The 18051-nt window shown below is 52.5% G+C and overlaps 2 protein-coding genes across 3 annotated transcripts in view; one reads left to right on the top strand and one right to left on the bottom strand.

Annotated features, from left to right (window-relative positions):
* Window positions 1-5438, bottom strand: part of UNC45B (unc-45 myosin chaperone B) — a 31258-nt gene extending 25820 nt beyond the window's left edge. The window contains exons 1-5 of the mRNA XM_019804187.2: window positions 5367-5438; window positions 4836-5003; window positions 4258-4294; window positions 2958-3133; window positions 1608-1697 (exon numbers count right to left, since the gene is read on the bottom strand). Coding sequence (XP_019659746.1) covers window positions 1608-1697; window positions 2958-3133; window positions 4258-4294; window positions 4836-5003 — 471 coding nt within the window. The 5' untranslated portion in view covers window positions 5367-5438. The remainder of the gene's footprint in view (window positions 1-1607; window positions 1698-2957; window positions 3134-4257; window positions 4295-4835; window positions 5004-5366) is intronic.
* A 3756-nt stretch (window positions 5439-9194) lies between these two features.
* On the top strand, window positions 9195-17756 carry NLE1 (notchless homolog 1). Of its 2 annotated transcripts, none has more exons than XM_011230324.3 (13): window positions 9195-9265; window positions 9386-9529; window positions 10631-10848; window positions 11416-11495; window positions 12304-12380; window positions 12537-12634; window positions 12947-13139; window positions 13635-13770; window positions 13919-13965; window positions 15246-15448; window positions 16453-16612; window positions 16726-16796; window positions 17402-17756. In XM_011230324.3, exons 1-13 carry the CDS (start codon window positions 9245-9247, stop codon window positions 17412-17414), a joined length of 1461 nt encoding a protein of 486 aa, XP_011228626.1. In that variant the 5' UTR covers window positions 9195-9244; the 3' UTR covers window positions 17415-17756. The 2 variants fall into 2 exon arrangements, with proteins under 2 accessions (XP_011228626.1, XP_034496711.1); XM_034640820.1 differs by having other exon boundaries at window positions 11416-11507.
* The last annotated feature ends 295 nt before the right edge of the window (window positions 17757-18051 follow it).

The following is an 18051-nucleotide window of genomic DNA, read 5'->3' as shown; positions in this document are numbered from 1 at the left end:
CTCTCTCAATAAGTAAATAAAATCTTTTTTAAAAATTTAAAAATTAAAAAAAAAGAAATCAAAACATAAGAACAACCAATCACAGCTAACTAGGCTTTCCCAAGTAATGTAACTGCTTAAGCTATAGCCAATCAAATAATTTGGTTGCTTTGTTTCCACCTCTTTTCTGTAAGTCTTTCCCCCAGCTCCTGTGGGTGGAGAGCTCCTAACCACTTCCTGTTTCGGGGCTACCTCATTCAAATCAATTTTGCCTGAATAAACTCAAAATTATTAATATGCCTCGGTTTATCTTTTAACAGGAGTGAAGTGTTTTTTCATGGAGAATTTTTTCCTTTGAAATTTTCTCCGGAATATGGTTTTGGCATTTGGGGTTTGTTTACCTGTTCAGGGCAATCTGAAGTTACAGGGGTTCTCAGGAAGGTGGAAGGTGGTGGGCAGAGAGAGCAGGAGAAGGGTCTTGAAAGTTCTAGGTGTGAGTACTGATTCTGCTATGTGCCAGCTGTGTGAACTTGGGCAACCCATGGCACCTCTCTGGATCCCAGATTCCAAAATTAGGCAGTTGAGCTGAAAGTTCCCCAATGTCTTCCCTCCCTAAAGCCTTGAGGATACATATACCTTAAATGGCCCTAGATCAGGAGAGGAGGCCTCAGCAGAACCTGAGAAGCTGGGGTTGGGGAAGAACTCCTGAGGCAGGAGAAGGAGAGGGTGAGCAAACAGAGGAGGAGTGGGGTGTTGGGGAGGAGGCAGCTGAGACTCCCAGGCCAGCATCACCAGAACCATCATCACTCTACCAGTCAAGGGCTTTATACTTGTCCAGGTGCATTTATCAATAACAACTCATTAAGTCCTCACAACAGTTTGTTATAAAAGGTATTTGCTTACTATATGGACCTATTGACCATAAAACGGACAAAATTTCCCCAGGCAATGTCTGTCCAATTCTTATAAATATAAAACATTCAGATGTTCATTTTTTTCCTCTGAAGAAAGACCAGAAGGGAACATTAAAAAAATTTTTTTTAAATAAAGGCAACAAATTTGGCTAAGAGGATGGTATCATGAGCAAATACTTTCATATTTCAGGACGAATTTTGGCAATCTTTTAGAATGGAATAGAACATTATTTTAACGTGCCATTTTTAAAGTTCTTAGGGTGGAAACTATGGTATGGCAAGAAACTATGGTATGGCAAATTTTGGGTGCAAAATTTACAAGGACACCAAAGACCTCAACAATCAAGATAAATAATATCTAATGCAATATTTTAAAATGTCAAAATCAATGCAATGCAAAAAAAAAAAAAATCCAAGATGAACAAAATATCAAAAATTTAAATAAAGACTCCAACCCTGCCACATAACTCTCTCCTCATTGGTCTGACTCTAGTCCTGGCCTTTATAGCCAGGATTAGGGAATTTTCCAAAGTGCTTAACTTTTGGCCTATTTTTGTTCACTTTCCCCAACGGGTCACCTTCCTGCCCACTCCCGCAAGCAGTCAGGCAGTCACTGTCCAGAGATAGGGGCGGGGCCTGCTGCGGAAGTACAGTTCTGGGGGGTGGGTGTCCCGCGTGCGCCCTCTGCTGGCCGGCCGGTTGCCCAGCACTCGCCTTCTCCAGCTTGTCAGCTTCACTGTTTTCGTCCAGGAGGATTTCGAACATCTTCTGTACCCTGGAGTCCGTGGAGAACTGCGCACGGAGCTGAGGAGAGAAGAAGGAGTGGAGAAGAAGACAGGCAGGGGTCCACATTCCAGGCGGCTCAGTAAGTATCAAGGTATCTCCTCTGAACCCCTACATTGTCACTTGTTCACTGAACACATTTGCTGAACAACTATTACGTGCCAGACACCGTTGCAGAAGCTGGGGGTAGAATGGGGAACAAAATCAAGTCCTTGCCCCACTAGGCTGACAGTCCAGTTAAGTTTGCTATCCCATTTGGTCGTCACAAGTCTTGGAAGGCTACAGATCATCACCCCAATTTTACAATCTAGTTAATAATTAGCTATGATATACTTACACATGGGCTAAAACAGAAGTAGGTGTCTAGGATCAGAAACCTGAAGCAGTTTGGAAGCATCTCTTCACACAGATTAAAACTGTTACGCTTGAATGTGTCATCCCTCACACCCCCAGCCCCGGCTCCCGTACTCTGAATCTACCATAAAGTGACCTAATTGATCATCGCCCCCGCATTTGCCAGCTCCTTCTCTACCTCCTGCTGCTTTGTTCTGCTGGTTCACAGTCCTGCCTCTTTCCATCCCAGGCTCCTTTCCTCCTAGGGGGTTCTCATTTGCCACCTCATCTCGGGTCCTTCCTCGGTTTGTTTACACAGCCCCCGAGTCTGCACTCTGGACAGTGCGCTGTGATCCCACCGTGGGGCTGCCCCAGGCACATAGGAGCTACTGAGTCTCGGAGCAAGGAGCTTAGTGATCAGTTACCCTCCTGCTCTTACTGAGGGGGAACTGACAGCCCAAGGGATCCCTGAGAAAATTGATACCTAAGCCAGGACTAGGATGCAGGATTCCTCACCTCTGATCCAAGTTCTCCCCACCCCACTCCATTTTCCCAGAATAGATTTCCTGTTCCTACTGGCTCCTGACTCTCTATCATCCAGCAATACCCTCTACTCAATACTGCCTTTGTCCTCCTAGAAAGAGAGGAAGAGTATGTTATATACATACTAAGTTACAATTTTTTTAAAAGGCTCCATCTGAAATTTAAGAGACCCATGTTCTAGTCCTGGCTGGCTTGTGCCCTTGAACAAGCATCTCTGATCATTCAAAGGTGGGTGGATGGGCGAGTCTGTTTGGCTATTCTCTGACAACTGCCTGTGTCATGTGTTCACTCCATCCAAGAGCGGGGAGGGAGGGTTAGGCCTCCCCTGATGTCCTGCTTCCCTAACTTGTCCCTACTAGGAGTGGGGGGCGGCAGGCCAAGGCTGTGGGGAGCGGTCCAGCTCACCTTCTCTTGGATGCTGGTATTGAGCCTTCTCAGCGTCTCCTGGAAGTTTTGGTTCCGTGGCTCGAGGGTGGCACAGCGCTGCACATCCTTGAAGGCCTGGTCCAGCTTCCCCAGGTGCTCCAGCGCCTGGCATCGCCGATACAGAGCCTTGATGTCCGAGGAGTTGATGTCAATAGCTAATGAGGGAGACGGGGCCTCAGGGGCCTAGGCTTCAGACCACCGTCCTCCCTTCGCTGTCACTGTCCCCAATTCCAGGGACTCTGTGTCTTCAGGGGAGATTGTCCACCCATGTGGACTCTCTGGCCCAAGGCTCCCCTTTGTCAAGGAGGCAGTAAGAATCATAGCCTCAAGGTCGGAAGGCAGCTTAAGTGTCATCTCCTCTAGCGCCTGATGCTTCAGTCTCTGCTATGTCATGATCCCAGCCAAGCGTTCATCCAACGAGTACTTGCCTACCTCCAGGAGTGGGGAGCTCCTTCCTTCTCAAGGCAGCCAAGCAACTCCATCAAGAAAGCCCTTCCCTCTTCCTGCCTGAAATATATCTCCCTGTAAGTTTGCCCTTTTGTCCTAAGTTCAGCCCTGGAACCCCTGAGATGAAATCCAATCCTTCCTCCTTGTGACAAAGGCAGCTCTCCATCCCACCTGGGAATTGCCTTCCCCAAGATAAATATTGCCACTTCCCTCAACCTCTCTTCACAGGGTGTATTTCCAGGCCCCACTCCAGCTGGTTTCCTCCCTTCTAAACTCACTTCAGACTATCTCTCTTTCTCCTAAAAGAGTAGTAACCAGAACAGAACCCAACACCTGCAGCCAAGAGGTCTTCCCATTTTATGATGCACTTGAGCCAGCATTGACTGACGTTTAGGTCGAAATTGAAGTTAAAGTTAAGTTTAAAGGTTTTTGTTGTTGTTGTTGACTTGAATGTTCATTTCTCCCTAGTCCCTGTGGAACGAGCTATTGCCTCCCTCCTCCCCTCAGGGACCCCAATCCCACAGAGTGGACTGGGCTCATGCTCTGGTCCTGGGAGCCACAGGAGGAGCATACCCTAATTTACAACAGAGAAGGGTGTATCTTCACCACGACATAAGGATTTTTGGAAATATCTTTTAACAAAAGAATCTCCCTCGACCTATGATTTAATAAATAATGCGAGTTGCAAAAATGCAAAAATCTAGGGATGGCCTCTCTGGACATCTGAAGCCCTGCCTACAATGCCTAGGATGGCGTTTACACAATCTGTAATTCCTTCAATTGACAAAGAGGCTCTTAGACAAAACAGGGATGTTGGGGGAGGGGCGCTCACCTCTTGAGGCATCTGAGGCTGCCTGAACATAGCTCTCCTGAGAAAGAGGGAAGAAGGATCTGGGGTTAAGGTAGGAACAACGTGGAGAGAGCCAGGGAGGGTTTGCTGGGGAGCTGCCAGCGGTCAGGGGCCCAAGGGGGGGCCCCTTGCTGGGCACGGAGGAGGGGATGAGCTGTGGCATTAGGCAATCCTGGGTTTGAATCCAGGCTCTGCTGCTAATTACCTGGGAGATCTTGGCAAGCTATGGAGCCCTCTGAGCCCTGAATTTGTTATCTGCGGTATGGGCACGAAACAGCAGTAACTGGGCTGTTAGTAAGATGCCTCGAAATAACATTTAAAAACCCCCGGCACGATGCCAGTGCCCATTAAGCTGACTCCTAACGGGAGGAATTTCTGGTTCCTGGAGGAGTGGGTCAGGCAGTGGGTCCAGGAAAGCAGTGGGAGGCGCCCTTCTCCAACCTGAGGGGTCCAGGAGAGAGGGCTGCAACAATGGACAATGCCCATGAGGCTGGGGGGCTGCTTCCGCACCCCGGCCTCCCAGCCCTGGCCCTCAGCCTCCCGCCCTGCCCGCTCCAGACCGTTTTCAGGCCACAGGCTGCCCGGTTCCGATAGAGCGTGGCCAGCAGAGCCTTATCCTTGGTCAGCTTCAGGGCCTGGCTGTAGCTCTTTGTGGCGGCCTTGTAGTCCTGGAGCTGGAAATGCCGGTTCCCTTCCTCCTTCAGCTGCACCGCTTCTGCCTCTGCCATCTGTCAGGACAGGAGCAGCTCCGTCTGGCCAGCCCCTCACTCCAGACCCAGGACTGGACTCCTGGCCTGAGGTGTGAGGCTCCAGGGTCTCCGCTGACCAGGATGGAAGACGGGGATTCTGCCTGGAAAGAACCCACCCCCATCACCCCCAAATCCACCACCCAGAAGGACTTTATAGTATTTGCTTGGAGAATAGCATGGTTGAGGGAGTCTTAGGGCCCCTGTGCCTCCCTCTCTGTCCCTCCCAGCTGGACAGGTGAAGCCACAGCACCAAAGGCCTGAATTTCTCACTGCAAGCCTTGAAAGTTCTTCTTGGTCCCCCTTCTCCCTCCCCAGTCTGAGGAACCCTCCAGGTGGGCTCACTTTCTTGGAGGACAGTGCTCCTGGTCTGTCCTTCTGTGACGCTGCTCCGTTGAGCTCCCTTGTGAAGTCCCGGACGCCAAGCCTTAGTCTGCCCCCCTCCCCCACCGAAGAGGCTTTATCGCCCCTGTCAGTGGCTCCAGACCATATTTGGCCACAGGGGCAGGTGCCCCTGGAGTCTGTCATTGATACTCAGGGCCCTCCCCCTCCTCAGACTGGACAGTCACTACCATGTGGGAGCGCTGACTAACCTCTGCCCCAACATCCTGTTCAGGGGCCGTCCTGGACTCAGGCACTCATACCACAAAGAATGAGAGAAAGATCCAGAAAGGAGGGAGACCCCCTCCCTAGGCACAGCTATAATACCCCTTGTCCCCCTCCATCCCAGATAAACAACCTCCTCTCCCTCCCCCCAACCACTGCTATTTTGGGAGCAGAGTGACAGCTGAGGGGCTGGCAGACTTAGAGAGAGCAGCTGCCCAGGTCTGGGACCAACTGGAGACTTCCAGAAATGCCCTTCTGGAGGGAGGAGGGATAGAGGGGGGAGGAGAGTTCCTTCCCCTCTTCCACTTGCCCACAAGTCCCCTACCCCTCCAGCAATCATTGTTGAAAATATCCTTCCTTTTCAGAAAGACAGAGGGGCTTGCAAACTCGGTTTGGTGCAAGTGGGTGATTTGTTTCAGTGTTTTTGTTTCACACCTTCTGCACCCACCATCTGTCTGGGGTGGAGGCATTCAGTCTACCTCTCCCATCAGACTGGGAGCTCCCTGATGATGGGCTCTGCATGTCCCCAACTAGACTATAGTCTTCTCCTTGGCAAGAGCTGGGTCAGTCCGGGAATTCCCTGAGCCCAAGGACTGTACTGCCCCTCCCCATTTCCCTGGGACCTCTCCAGGCAAACTAAGTCTCCCACATCAGAAGGGGGTCTTCCTGGGGCAAGAACTGTTTTCACCAGCTCAGCAGGTCTCCCCTGGGGCAGGACTAGTTTCTCCCCATCTGACTGAGAGTTCCTGAGACAAATTTGAGTCTGTTTTTACTTGGACTCAGAACTCTTGCCTTCCAGGATCTCCAAGCCTGGGTTGTGGGCTCCCTCCGAGGGGGCAAGAACAAGGGACAGCATCTTATGCAGTTTGGCCATCACCCCCTCACCCTCTCCACCCTGGCACAGAGCCTGGCAGAGTCACTGCCCAATGCGGGTCTCCTCAATGAATGAATGGACTAATGGATAGTGTCTCTATGCTGATGATTTTCTTCACTTACCGCATTTCTTCTGGCCCTTCCCCGCATATATCTTCAAACCTACCTGACCAGGGCAGAGAAGTGCATTGCAGAAAAAGCATAGGTGGGTCACCTACACTGGATTCTGCTCCTCGATCTGTAACCTTGGACACAGCTGTGACCTTGGACAAGTTCTGCGCCTGTGGACCCAGGGCACAGCCCTGATGCGTATTTGTCTGATGCATGTTTGTTGACTGAATAAATACATGAATGAATGTAGGGAGGGATTCCCTGCCATCGTGGTGTCCTAAACCCTGAGCCCCTTTATGGGGGCAAGCTCTCTGTAGCAACGAAGTTATGTGATGAATGATCCTGCAACTGGCAGAAAACTCAAGTTGTCTGACTAGGTCCAAGGGACCTTAGATTCAAATCCTGATTCAGGGACACCTGGGTGGCTTAGGTGGTTAAGCATCTGCCTTTGCCTCGGGTCATGATCCTGGTGTCCTGAGATCGAGTCCCACATCAGGCTTCCTGCTTGGCGGGAAGCCTGCTTCTTCCTCTGGCTGCTGCTCCCCCTGCTTGTGCACGCTCTCTCTCTCTCTCTCTCTGTGTCAAATAAATAAATAAAATCTTAAAAAAACATAGCAAAAAAGTCCTGATTCAGTAATTCACACCCCAAGCAATTCTTAGGCATCTACTGTGTACCAGGAAGTGTGAATGACAGTGGAAGCTGAGACCACTTGTGAGGACAAGGATTTGTGTCTATTTTGTTCACTTACATATTTCAAGGGGCTATCACAGTGTGTACACTAGGGCTCAACGATATTCATTGGATGAATGGATGAAATCATTCCATGGACCTGTGATTTCTAAATACAAAGAATACCAGGATATTTTGAAAACGCACAATGGGGAAACATAGCGTTGTTTCAGAGAAGGTTTCCTGAGCAAATGATTAAATGAGTTAAAACAGAGTTCCTAGAACAATGTCTGGCAGAGACATTTGTTGAATGAATGCATGCATATTTCAGGCAAGACCTGAAGAATGAGGAATTGCTCCTGTCTTCGTCTGCTCAGGCTGCTGTAAGAAAATGCTACAGGCAGAGTGGCTTGAATAAGTGAAATTTTTGAAAAATAAGCATATTTTTTCACAGTTCCGGAGTCTAGAGGTTTAAGATCAAGGTGCCATCAACACTGGTTTCTGGTGAGGCTTCTCTTCCTAGCTTGTAGATGGCGCGTTTTCACTGTCTTCACATGGCCTCTTCCCTGTGTGAGGAGGGGGCATGGGGCAGAGAGAGAGAGAGAGAGAAGGAGGAAGAGCAGGAGAGGTATCTCGTATCTCTTCCTCCTCTTATAAGGACACCAATCCTGTTGGACTAGGGCTCTACCCTTATGACCTCATTTAGTCTTTATTACTCCAAGGTAGGCTCTATCTCCAAATACAATGACCCTGGTGGTTAGGGCTTCAACTTATGAATGGGGGGAGGGTGCAGATACAATTCAATCCATAAGAGTTCCAGACAGAGAAATCTGCAAGTACAAAGGCAAGAAGAGTTATGCTTTGGAAGAACGAAGAAAAAGCCAGAAGAATCTGATCTTAGAGAGTGAGGAGTGGATGGAGAGGAAGTAAGGCTGAGCGGAGCATCATAAGGAGTTTGACCTTTGTCCTGCTTCTAATGGGAGCCACTGTCGGGTTTTAGGGTGGACAGTGACAGACCAGATCTTTGGTTTGAAAACATTACCCTTTGGTTTGAAGACGTCAGTGTGGAGAACGCGTGGGAAGAGGCAAGAATGGAAACAGTGAGGCCAGTCAAGAGGCTATTGTAGACAATCACAGTGACTCAGCCCAGTGGAGAGAGGAGATGGGGAGAACAGACTCGGGACAGGTTAGGGAGGCCAGATTGGCAGAGCTTGAGACCCCCAGGATGTGGGCAGAGCTTCAAAGAAGATCCCAGGTTTCTCGTGAGAGCCCTCCTGTTAGCCAGTCTCTGCCTCAGTTCCTCATCTGTAACGTGGGCATGGAAGGGTTTTCGTTTTGTTTTTTGTTTGTTTTGACAGGAGGGTTTTTGTGAGGATTACATGAGGTACATGTATAAAGCACTTAGAACAATCCCTAACACGTTGCTCTCATTCTCATCATTGTTGTTACTGCTTTACAGTGTTGAAAACTGTAGACACTTTTTGCTTTTGTACTCAAGAATTATGAATCGATGTGATCCATTTTTTAAAATAATAATTTCTGCCTTCAAGCCAACAGGCTCTGGTTTTGTAAGCCGCCCCTGCAAGGCTGCTGCCGCCCAGAGCCAAGCCAATTCAGTCTTCCACCGTTTCCTGTCTCTGAGTTTGGGGAAAATCAGTTAACCCCTCAGAGCCTCAATTTCCCCCATCTATGAAGTGGGGCAAGAATCCCCGTTCTACAGAGAAAAAAGGCCGTTTGCATCCTGCACGGCACTGGGAGGGAATGAATGGGGCGACGGCCACCTGTCCAAGAGGAGGCTGGGGAGGTGGGTACCAGGTACGCCCAGGGCTGCGCGGGGCCGGGCACGGCGTGACACTTCCCCTCCGCCACACCAGAGGGCGATGTCACGGGATGACGCGCCGCGCGACCCCGGGGGCGGCGCTCCTTCCCGCCGGAGTCTTTCTCCTCCACGTGGGGACGCGGGATGGCGGCGGCTGCTGCGGAGGTGGGTGTGCGTGAGTGCGGGCGGGGGCGCTCGGGTCCGGGGTCCCCGGGGCCAGAGAGAGGCGGCGGTGGGGGCTTTCCGGTGGGCCGGAGTGACTGACCCCCGCCCTTGTGGGCGCAGGGCGAGGCGGCGGCGTGCGACGTGCAGCGGCTGCTGGTGCAGTTCCAGGATGAGGGCGGGCAGCTGCTGGGCTCCCCGTTCGACGTGCCCGTGGACATCACCCCGGACAAGCTGCAGCTCGTGTGCAACGCGCTGTTGGCCCAGGTGAGCGGCGGCCCGGGCGGTCCCTCATACCCCCGCTGGGCGGGCGGCCCTGCCCTGGTCCGGCCCTCAGGGGAGCGGGAGACCCAAAGTGTGGGGTTCGGGGGTCCCAGTGCCCAGCGACGGCGGATGAACCACCCTGGCGTCTCGTCCGTGGCAGGGCCACCTACTTCGGGGGAGGGTCAGGAGATCTAATCAGTGTGACAGCGCTTTGCGCGCCGAGCGTCAGGGTCCATCTGGGGAGAGAGACCGCATTTTGAACGCATTGGGTGCATCGTCAAATTCCTCGACACAGCTCCTCTTTAATATCCCCGTTTTACAGGGTGGCCCAGAGGCATTCAGTTACTCGTGCGATGCTCCGCGGTGGGTGGGAGATTTGCAATTGGAACCCAAATGTCAGCTTCGAAACCCTTGCTCTTCTAAGCCAGTGTTTATCAAAATGCTGCCCTCTGGTGGGGTTAGGGGCTTAAAAATATAGTACTTGGACCCCCACCCCAGATTTACTACAAGACTCGGGGAGTGAAGCAGAGTCTGCATTTTCTTTCTTTCCTTTTTTAAGATTTTATTTATATTTATTTGAGAGAGAGCTGACAAGCAAGGAGAGGGGCAGAGGGAGAAGTGGGGTTCATGACCTGAGCCAAAGGCAGCCGCTTAACGGACTGAGCCATCCAGGTGCCCCCAGAGTCTGCATTTTCAACCAGTTTTTTGGATGCTTCTTACACATTGTAGGGCATGGTGTGGTGGTTTGCTGCATAATTCTGTATATTAACACTAATTCAGGAGTTTAAATTTCTTTCTGAAGCACTTGAATTTGTCCTTAGCAATAGGACATTGGGCTAATTAGTTGTAGCTGCCCTGAGCCTCAGTTTTCTCATCTATCAAGTGGGAGTATTGATGCCTGCCTCCCAGGGTTGTTGTAAGATGCAGATAAAGGATTTTAAAGTACTATGTAAGTGTCCTGTAGTTACTCTTTGAGGATAAAAAAGGCCTTGCTCAGTGGGCATGGTGGCTGAGAAGAATAAAGCTTCACCTGCCCACAGCCCAGTGGGGAGTGCTCCTGCCTGTCCTTTGATGGAGGAGTTGCCCTTTGCCGTTGCCCTCCAGGAGGATCCCTTGCCACTGGCTTTCTATGTCCACGATGCTGAGATCATCTCATCACTGGGGAAGACGCTGGAGTCACAGGCAGTGGAGACAGAGAAGGTCCTTGACATCATCTACCAGCCACAGGCCATCTTCAGGGTCCGTGCTGTGACCCGCTGCACCAGTTCTTTGGAAGGTCACAGCGAGGCGGTCATTTCTGTGGCCTTCAGCCCCACAGGAAAGTAAGGACAGCTGCAGAATTGTGGAGTGTGGGAGTGCAGCCTCTGGCTGGGGTGGGGGGTTACAATCAACGGGATCTCAAGCTGCCTATCCTAGACCTGAGCTCTGGGCACAAATTGCAGGTTAGGGACTTCCCCAGCGGGGGTCGGTCTTGAAGGACACCCACCTTGGAAGGGTCCTTCCTGGACTTGATCTCAGGAGAGCCGAGTGGCAAGCTTCCTAGCTGTGTGACCCAGACAAGTCACTTTCTGACTTAAGTCGTCATCTGTGAAACTGAATTTCTTTGCTTTTTGCAGTCATACGAGGATAATGAGAAGCTTCAAGCCTGGTTATAGCTGTGGCCATTCCTTTTAGAAAGGAAGAGGAGAGAAATGGCCGCCTGGGGTCTCCTCCCAGATGGTATCAGTGTTATGTTTCTCCTTCTCAAGGGAGAGAGAAAAGTCCAGCCCCAGATTCTATGCCCAGAAGACAATTGAATAGGCAGCAGAAACATACATATGCAGTGTTCTGGTGTAGGCCCTACCCCTTGTCCCCACTGCAGAGGTCAGGTGGCCTCTCTTCTTCCCCAGGTACCTGGCCAGTGGCTCCGGAGACACCACTGTGCGCTTCTGGGATCTCAGCACCGAGACACCGCATTTCACATGCCAGGGTCAGTACACAGGTAGCTGCATAGGGGGTCTTAACCCAGTGGTGGGTGTGCGATCATGTACTCAGCCCTTTAGTTCCTGAGGAGGCCCAGAGCCGATTCAGCCCCTTCACAGCCAGTTAGCAGTGCCTGTTTCTAGGTAGAGACTGCACCTTTGAACCCAGCCGGCCATATACAGACAAGCAGATGCTGGACCGGCGAGTCAGTGTGGGGTTGTGGGTTGTGCTGACAGCTGGTAGCAAGGAGAACCTGGCTTAGATCCATCCTCTACCACAGTGGTTCTCAAACTTGACCGTGCATCAGAATCACCTGGGAGACTTGTTAACATACAGATTGCTGGGCCCCACCCCCAGAGTTTTGGTCTCCTTAGTTCTGAGATGTGGCCTGAGAATTTTTCATGTCAGGTTCCCAGCTGGTGCTGATGCTTCTGGCCGGGGGACCACACACGAGCTGGGTGACCTTGTGTGTGTAGGGCGTGCTCCCTAAGCTTCAGTTTTATCATCTGAGAAATTGGGAATCGTTCTTGCTACATACTTTAGAGCTATCATGAGAATTATAAGGGATGCCGTGTGTGCAAACGCTTTATACCATGTATCGTGTAAGGAATTATTAGGAAGTGGAAATATTATCTGTGCAGTGGAACGCATGGCTTTAGCACTTTGGTGGATTCTCCCTTTGCCTAGAAAGCCTCATTGCTCCTTTGGTTCGACTGCTCATTTACTCAGGGCTAGTCGAGGAGTGCCAGCCACTGCTAGGCACTGAGAATCAAGATAGATGTGCTCCCTCCTTTCTCCCTCCCCTGCTTTCCTAGGACACAGACACTGGGTGCTTAGCATATCCTGGTCCCCAGATGGCAAGAAGCTAGCCTCAGGCTGCAAGAGTGGCCAGGTAGGTGGTGGTCAGGGTAACTAGGCAGGGACTCTGGGCTCCCTTCCTAGGAGATGGGTCAAATCAGGTTCTGGGGTCTTCAGGGAAGGATGGATTGGGGGCAGTGGACCCAGGGACAGTTCGGGGAGGGTTATTGAGTAAGCTTCTGTCCTTCAGATTCTCCTGTGGGACCCAAGCACAGGGAAGCAGGTGGGCAGGGCCCTCGCTGGCCACAGCAAATGGATCACAGGCCTGAGCTGGGAGCCCCTCCATGCGTAAGTGACACTGACAGAGCCGGGGAGGATTGAGGGGCTGGGGGTTCAGAACCGTCCTCTCCCCTGCTGAGGGGGCAAGACGGCCGGCCTGACCAACAGTAGTGGCATGGCAGGCAGTGGGGCAGGTGTTCCGAGCCTGTGTTGCTGTTTGGGGGGGGCTGCTTTTCATGGGGCCTGAGAGCTGCCTTGCAGTGCGGCTTGATCTTGGGGTCAGGAAGCTGTCTTGTCATTGTCCTGGCCTTTGAGCTGAGCATGGGGAGGTGCTGTGGGCACTGCCAGGTCAGAAACGAGGTCACGTCTCCCCCACTCCAGGAACCCGGAGTGCCGCTACGTGGCCAGCAGCTCCAAGGATGGCAGCGTGCGGGTCTGGGATACGACTGCGGGCCGCTGTGAGCGCATCCTCACCGGGCACACGCAGTCAGTCACCTGTCTCCGGTGGGGAGGGGACGGGCTTCTCTACTCTGCCTCCCAGGACCGCACCATCAAAGTCTGGAGGGCTCATGATGTAAGAGCCGGGAGGGTCCGGGACCCAGCCTGGGGGAATCTCAGGTCACGGGATGCCAGGGCTGGGAGGCAGGTTGGCCAGTTCATTCTGGGTTCCAGGTCGGGGAGGTGCTTCAGAAACGGTGGGGTCCTGTGGGTGGGCTTCCCTGATAGTGAAGGTTCCGGTGTTCGTTAGCACAGTCCGGACGTTCCTGCCGTAGGAAGCCTGTTAGCTTTATGGAACCTGCCAGATCCCAGAGTTCCTTGACTGGAGCCTGTGTATTCCCACGTCCTTCACTTGCTTTCTATGATACATGCTTTTAGGAGCCATGATCTGGCCCCGCACGTTCATTTTAGACATGAGGCGAGACTTGAGCCCAGAGGGGTGATTCGATTATCACAATGAACGAGGGTCCTGGTTCTGAGTCCTGCATCACTGTCTTCTGGGGCTAAGCTGGGGGTCCCTAGGGTGAAGAGTGGGGTGGGAGTGTGTCTGACCTGACTCCCTCTGCCCTAGGGTGTGCTGTGCCGGACTTTGCAAGGCCACGGCCACTGGGTGAATACCATGGCGCTCAGCACTGACTACGCCCTGCGCACAGGCGCCTTTGAGCCAGCCGAGGCCTCGGTTAACGCCCAAGACCTCCAAGGGTCCTGTGAGTGGGCGGGAGAGGGCTGCCTGGGAAGGAGCTGCTTCTCTGGCTTAATGTGCAAGATTCGGACATGGGCAGGGGTGTTCGCCATTGGCGTGGGATTTTCTAATGGGCTTCCTCATCTCCTCTCCCCCCTGGTACCTGGCCACAGTGCAGGAGCTGAAAGACAGGGCTCTGAAGCGATACAACCTCGTGCGGGTGAGTGTGTGCCAGCCACCAGCATGCCTGGCTCCATGCTCGTCCTCCACTGGTCCTGGAAACACTGCAGACACCCAGTTCCCTCCCCCGTTTCTTTTCCAGAAAGTTCTTCGTGATAATCCTAGTTTACACTTCTAAAATCTTAACACACAGGGATCATTTTAATCATTTTGTTTCCTTTATTTGCTTATTTATTGCACTTTCTCTATTTTTTTTAAGATTTATTTATTTGAGAGAGAGAGAGTACGCACACGCAAGCACAAATAGGGGAGGGGTAGAGAGGGTGAGAGAGAGAATTTCAAGCAGTCTTCTTGCTGAGCATGGAGCCTGACACGAGGCTCAATCTCACGACCCTGAGGTCATGCCCTGAGCTGAAACCAAGAGTTGTTCGCTCAACCGACTGAGCCACCCAGGCGCCCCTCTTTTTTTATTTAAAGTAACACATTCACGTGGTCCAAGGATCAAAGAACACAAAAAAGTAGTGAAAAAGTCTCCCATCTCTGTTGCCCTTCCATTCCTTCTAAAGCATCCTATGTTCTGGAAGTACCCTAGTATCCTGTGTTTCCTTCCAGAGACTTCATATGTATAAATGCATATAAACCCACATGTAAAATCCCCTTTTTGAGGGGCGTCTGGGTGGCTCAGTCATTAAGTGTCTGCCTTCGGCTCAGGGTGTGATCCCAGGGTCCTAGGATTGAGCCCCACATCAGGCTCCTATGCTGGGAGCCTGCTTCTTCCTCTCCCACTCCCCCTGCTTGTGTTCCCTCTCTCGCTGGCTGTCTCTCTCTCTGTCAAATAAATAAATAACATCTTTAAAAAAAAAAATCCCTTTTTGAGAGCGAGCGAGTGAGTGGGAGTGTTGGGGGGGGGTTACAGAGGAGAGAGAGAATCTTAAGCAGGCTCCACACCTAGTATGAAGCCCGTCTTGGGGCTCGATTCTACGACCCTGAGATCATGACATGAGCCGAAATCAAGAGTCAGATGCTTAATCAACTGAGCCATCCAGGAGCCCCAATCCTTCGTTTTTTAAACACACTCTTCTGTACCTTGCTTTTTCTTGTAATTATGTACAATGATTAGAAATTGTTCCATGTGCGTAAAGCTTCCTTTCGGGGAAGTGACTTGCCAGAGGCCCTGTGTGAGTTGGTAGCTGGCCAGACCTCATTGCTCCTAGTGCTGGCCTTCATGCTGGTGCGGGGTAATCAGTGGTGTTTGCGGCCAAGGTCGGGCTCTCCTGCCTGAGGCCATGTCCAACACCGTGTGCTTTCTGCCTCTCCTAGGGCCAGGGCCCAGAGAGGCTGGTGTCTGGCTCAGACGACTTCACCCTATTCCTGTGGTCCCCAGCAGAGGACAAGAAGCCCCTTGCACGGATGACGGGACACCAGGCCCTCATCAACCAGGTGCTCTTCTCCCCTGACTCCCGCATTGTCGCCAGCGCCTCCTTCGACAAGTCCGTCAAACTGTGGGACGGCAGGACGGGCAAGTGAGTGGGGGCGTGGGGAGGGGGAGGAAGGGCCCTAGTCTTCTGGAAGGAGTTTGGCTCTGCCACTTACTGGCTGTGTGGCCTTGGCAAGATTAGATATAATGAGCCTTTGTTTCCTCTTTTGTAATACGCAGACCCTACCTCTCCGCTTCGTTACCAGGGTTAAGTGAGATGGTATATTTAGGGCTGGCAATAAATGGGCACTGAAATGCTGGCTCCTTTCCTATCAAAGGAGAGAAATGATCTTAAGACGGCCAGGCATGCGGCACAAGTGTAGGTTTGAGGTGTAGTCATATCCCGGCCCTCCTCGAAGTGTGGTCCCCAGACCAGCAGCTGCGGCGTCATCTGGGAGCTCGATAGTGGTGCAGAGCCTCGGGCCCCACCCCAGACCGTGTGAATCCTCACCGGGTGATTCTGCTCCCAGGGAAATCTGAGCAGCGCTGGTGTAATGACGCACCATGGCCTTGAGGTTAATTAAGTCAGAGGGAGAAGCGAAGTCACTGGCAAGAAGAGAAAGGTTTGGTTGAGGGAAACCCTTGCTGGGGCCACACGGCAGTGCTTCTTTTTCGGGATAGGAAACGGAGTCTCAGAGAGGCCTAATCTTGTCCAAATAGACATAGCTAGTCTGTATTGATCTGGAAGTTCCAGGTGGGCCTGACCCACTATTATTCAATGCCACGTGCCAGCAGGCAACTTGTGTTAGGGGGATATCGGACAGATGGGCTAAGCAGGTGGCTCCGTTGGATTCTAAGTCATGCAGAGTTGTCCAGGTACGGAGGCCTGGCAAGAGGCCTCCCAGAGGCAGCTCATTTGGAAAAGTTTTATAAAACCGTTATGACCTTGGTAATGATTACACTGGGGTAGAGGCTAGGCAGTGAGATTTTGTAAACGTTCCCAGGCAATTCTAATGTGCCGCTAAGGTTGAGAACCACTGCTGTGGGCGTAGGGGCCCCTTCAGACGTGTTTGAAGACCTAATACCCATCATCACCTTTTCCTGGCCCAGGTACCTGGCTTCCCTGCGTGGCCACGTGGCTGCTGTGTACCAGATTGCGTGGTCAGCCGATAGCCGGCTCCTGGTCAGCGGCAGCAGTGACAGCACACTGAAGGTGTGGGATGTGAAGGCCCAGAAGCTGGCCACAGACCTGCCAGGCCACGCAGATGAGGTATGGCCGACCCTTGTGAGCAGAGGTGGGGCGGGCGGTGGGGTTGAAGCCTGGCGCACCTGCCCTCCACCCTCCGTACTGACCTGCCTCCCCCAACCCCCACCTCGGTTTAGGTATATGCCGTCGACTGGAGTCCAGATGGTCAGAGGGTGGCAAGTGGTGGGAAGGACAGATGCCTCCGGATGTGAGTCTGTGCTTGGCTCTCCTGCCCTTATGTCAGTCACTCTTTGCACCTTTCCCTTCTGGTGGAGAATTCCAAGGGCTCTCCAGGGGCCTAAGACCGTGTGTGGTGCCAGGTTCTCTCAGTGGTTAAAAAGGGAGGGTGTGGAATCACAGGGAATATGGGAGACCCTGACGGTGCTCTCCAGCGGGCAAGCCCAGGGGCCCTCCAGCAAGAGGCACTCCTGGCTCTGGCTCTCACTGTGCAGTCTCGGAGAGCGCGGTTCACCTGCTTCCTGGGAGTTACCAAGCCTAAGTAGACAGGATGATCAGAGATAGGCGGTGAACACACTTGGGCAGCTGAAGCATGCGTACATGTGAAGAATGTCGTTGTTTGCCGTTAGATGACCCTGGTGGACATCCGAGCAGCCAGCCCGGGGGATGAGGTCTTGGCCGGGGCAGGCAGTGGGTGCCTCACCTGAGTGTGGGTAGCTAGAGCAGAGATGGTAGCCAGGCTCGTGGTGACTGAGTGAACCACAAGCTCTCCCCCGTCGTGGGCTCCTGGGATGATACAGCAGCCTCCCTTTCCCAAGATGGGATCCCCATGCTCTTCCCTCCCCTTCTGCACAGATGGAGGAGGTGAGAAATCCCAAGGTCTCTGGGACCCCCGCCTGGACGTGCCGCTGCCAGCTGCCTGCCCTGACACAGACCAAAGGCCCGGGCGGTGATGCTGCAAACGAGCATGGCCTGCCGCCTTTGGACAGCCCCCAGTGAGGTCCCTCCCCAGAGCAGGAGAGCAGAGGTCACAGGGGACTGTCAGCGCAGCCCTTGGCCATCACTCTGTACCTCGCTGGTGGGGGGTGGTGGTGGCAGGCAATGACTGGAGCCCTGCTGCTGCCCCTTTTCCTTTCCTAAATGTTCTTTCTATTCGCCATCAGACCCGAGATTCTGTGACCAAATAAATCACTTCTATTTTGTGTGTTCAGGTTGTTGTTCCTTGTCCTAGAATCCCAAGGCTCACCACAGGACTACGCTAAGTCGGTTCGTCTAACCCTTCCCTCTGGGCTGCACCGAAACCCTACTGACCTGGAAGTTGTTTTCCTTCTCTTTCCCCTGTGCCTACGAGGGAGAGGCCAGCTGAGGCAGGGGAGACTGGCTGAAGCTGCAGGATAGTGGCCAGGGGAAAATCAGAGCCTGCATTGTCCGGTATGGTAGATGCTAGCCACATGCGGCTGTCACCGTTTCCCCGGACGGCTGGGAATGCAGTCCTGCGACACTAG

The sequence above is a fragment of the Ailuropoda melanoleuca genome, chromosome 13 (genome assembly GCF_002007445.2).
Source record: "Ailuropoda melanoleuca isolate Jingjing chromosome 13, ASM200744v2, whole genome shotgun sequence".
Lineage (NCBI taxonomy): Eukaryota > Metazoa > Chordata > Mammalia > Carnivora > Ursidae > Ailuropoda > Ailuropoda melanoleuca.
The sequence above is the reverse complement of the archived record's forward strand: the minus strand, read 5'-3'. Positions and strand labels throughout refer to the sequence as shown.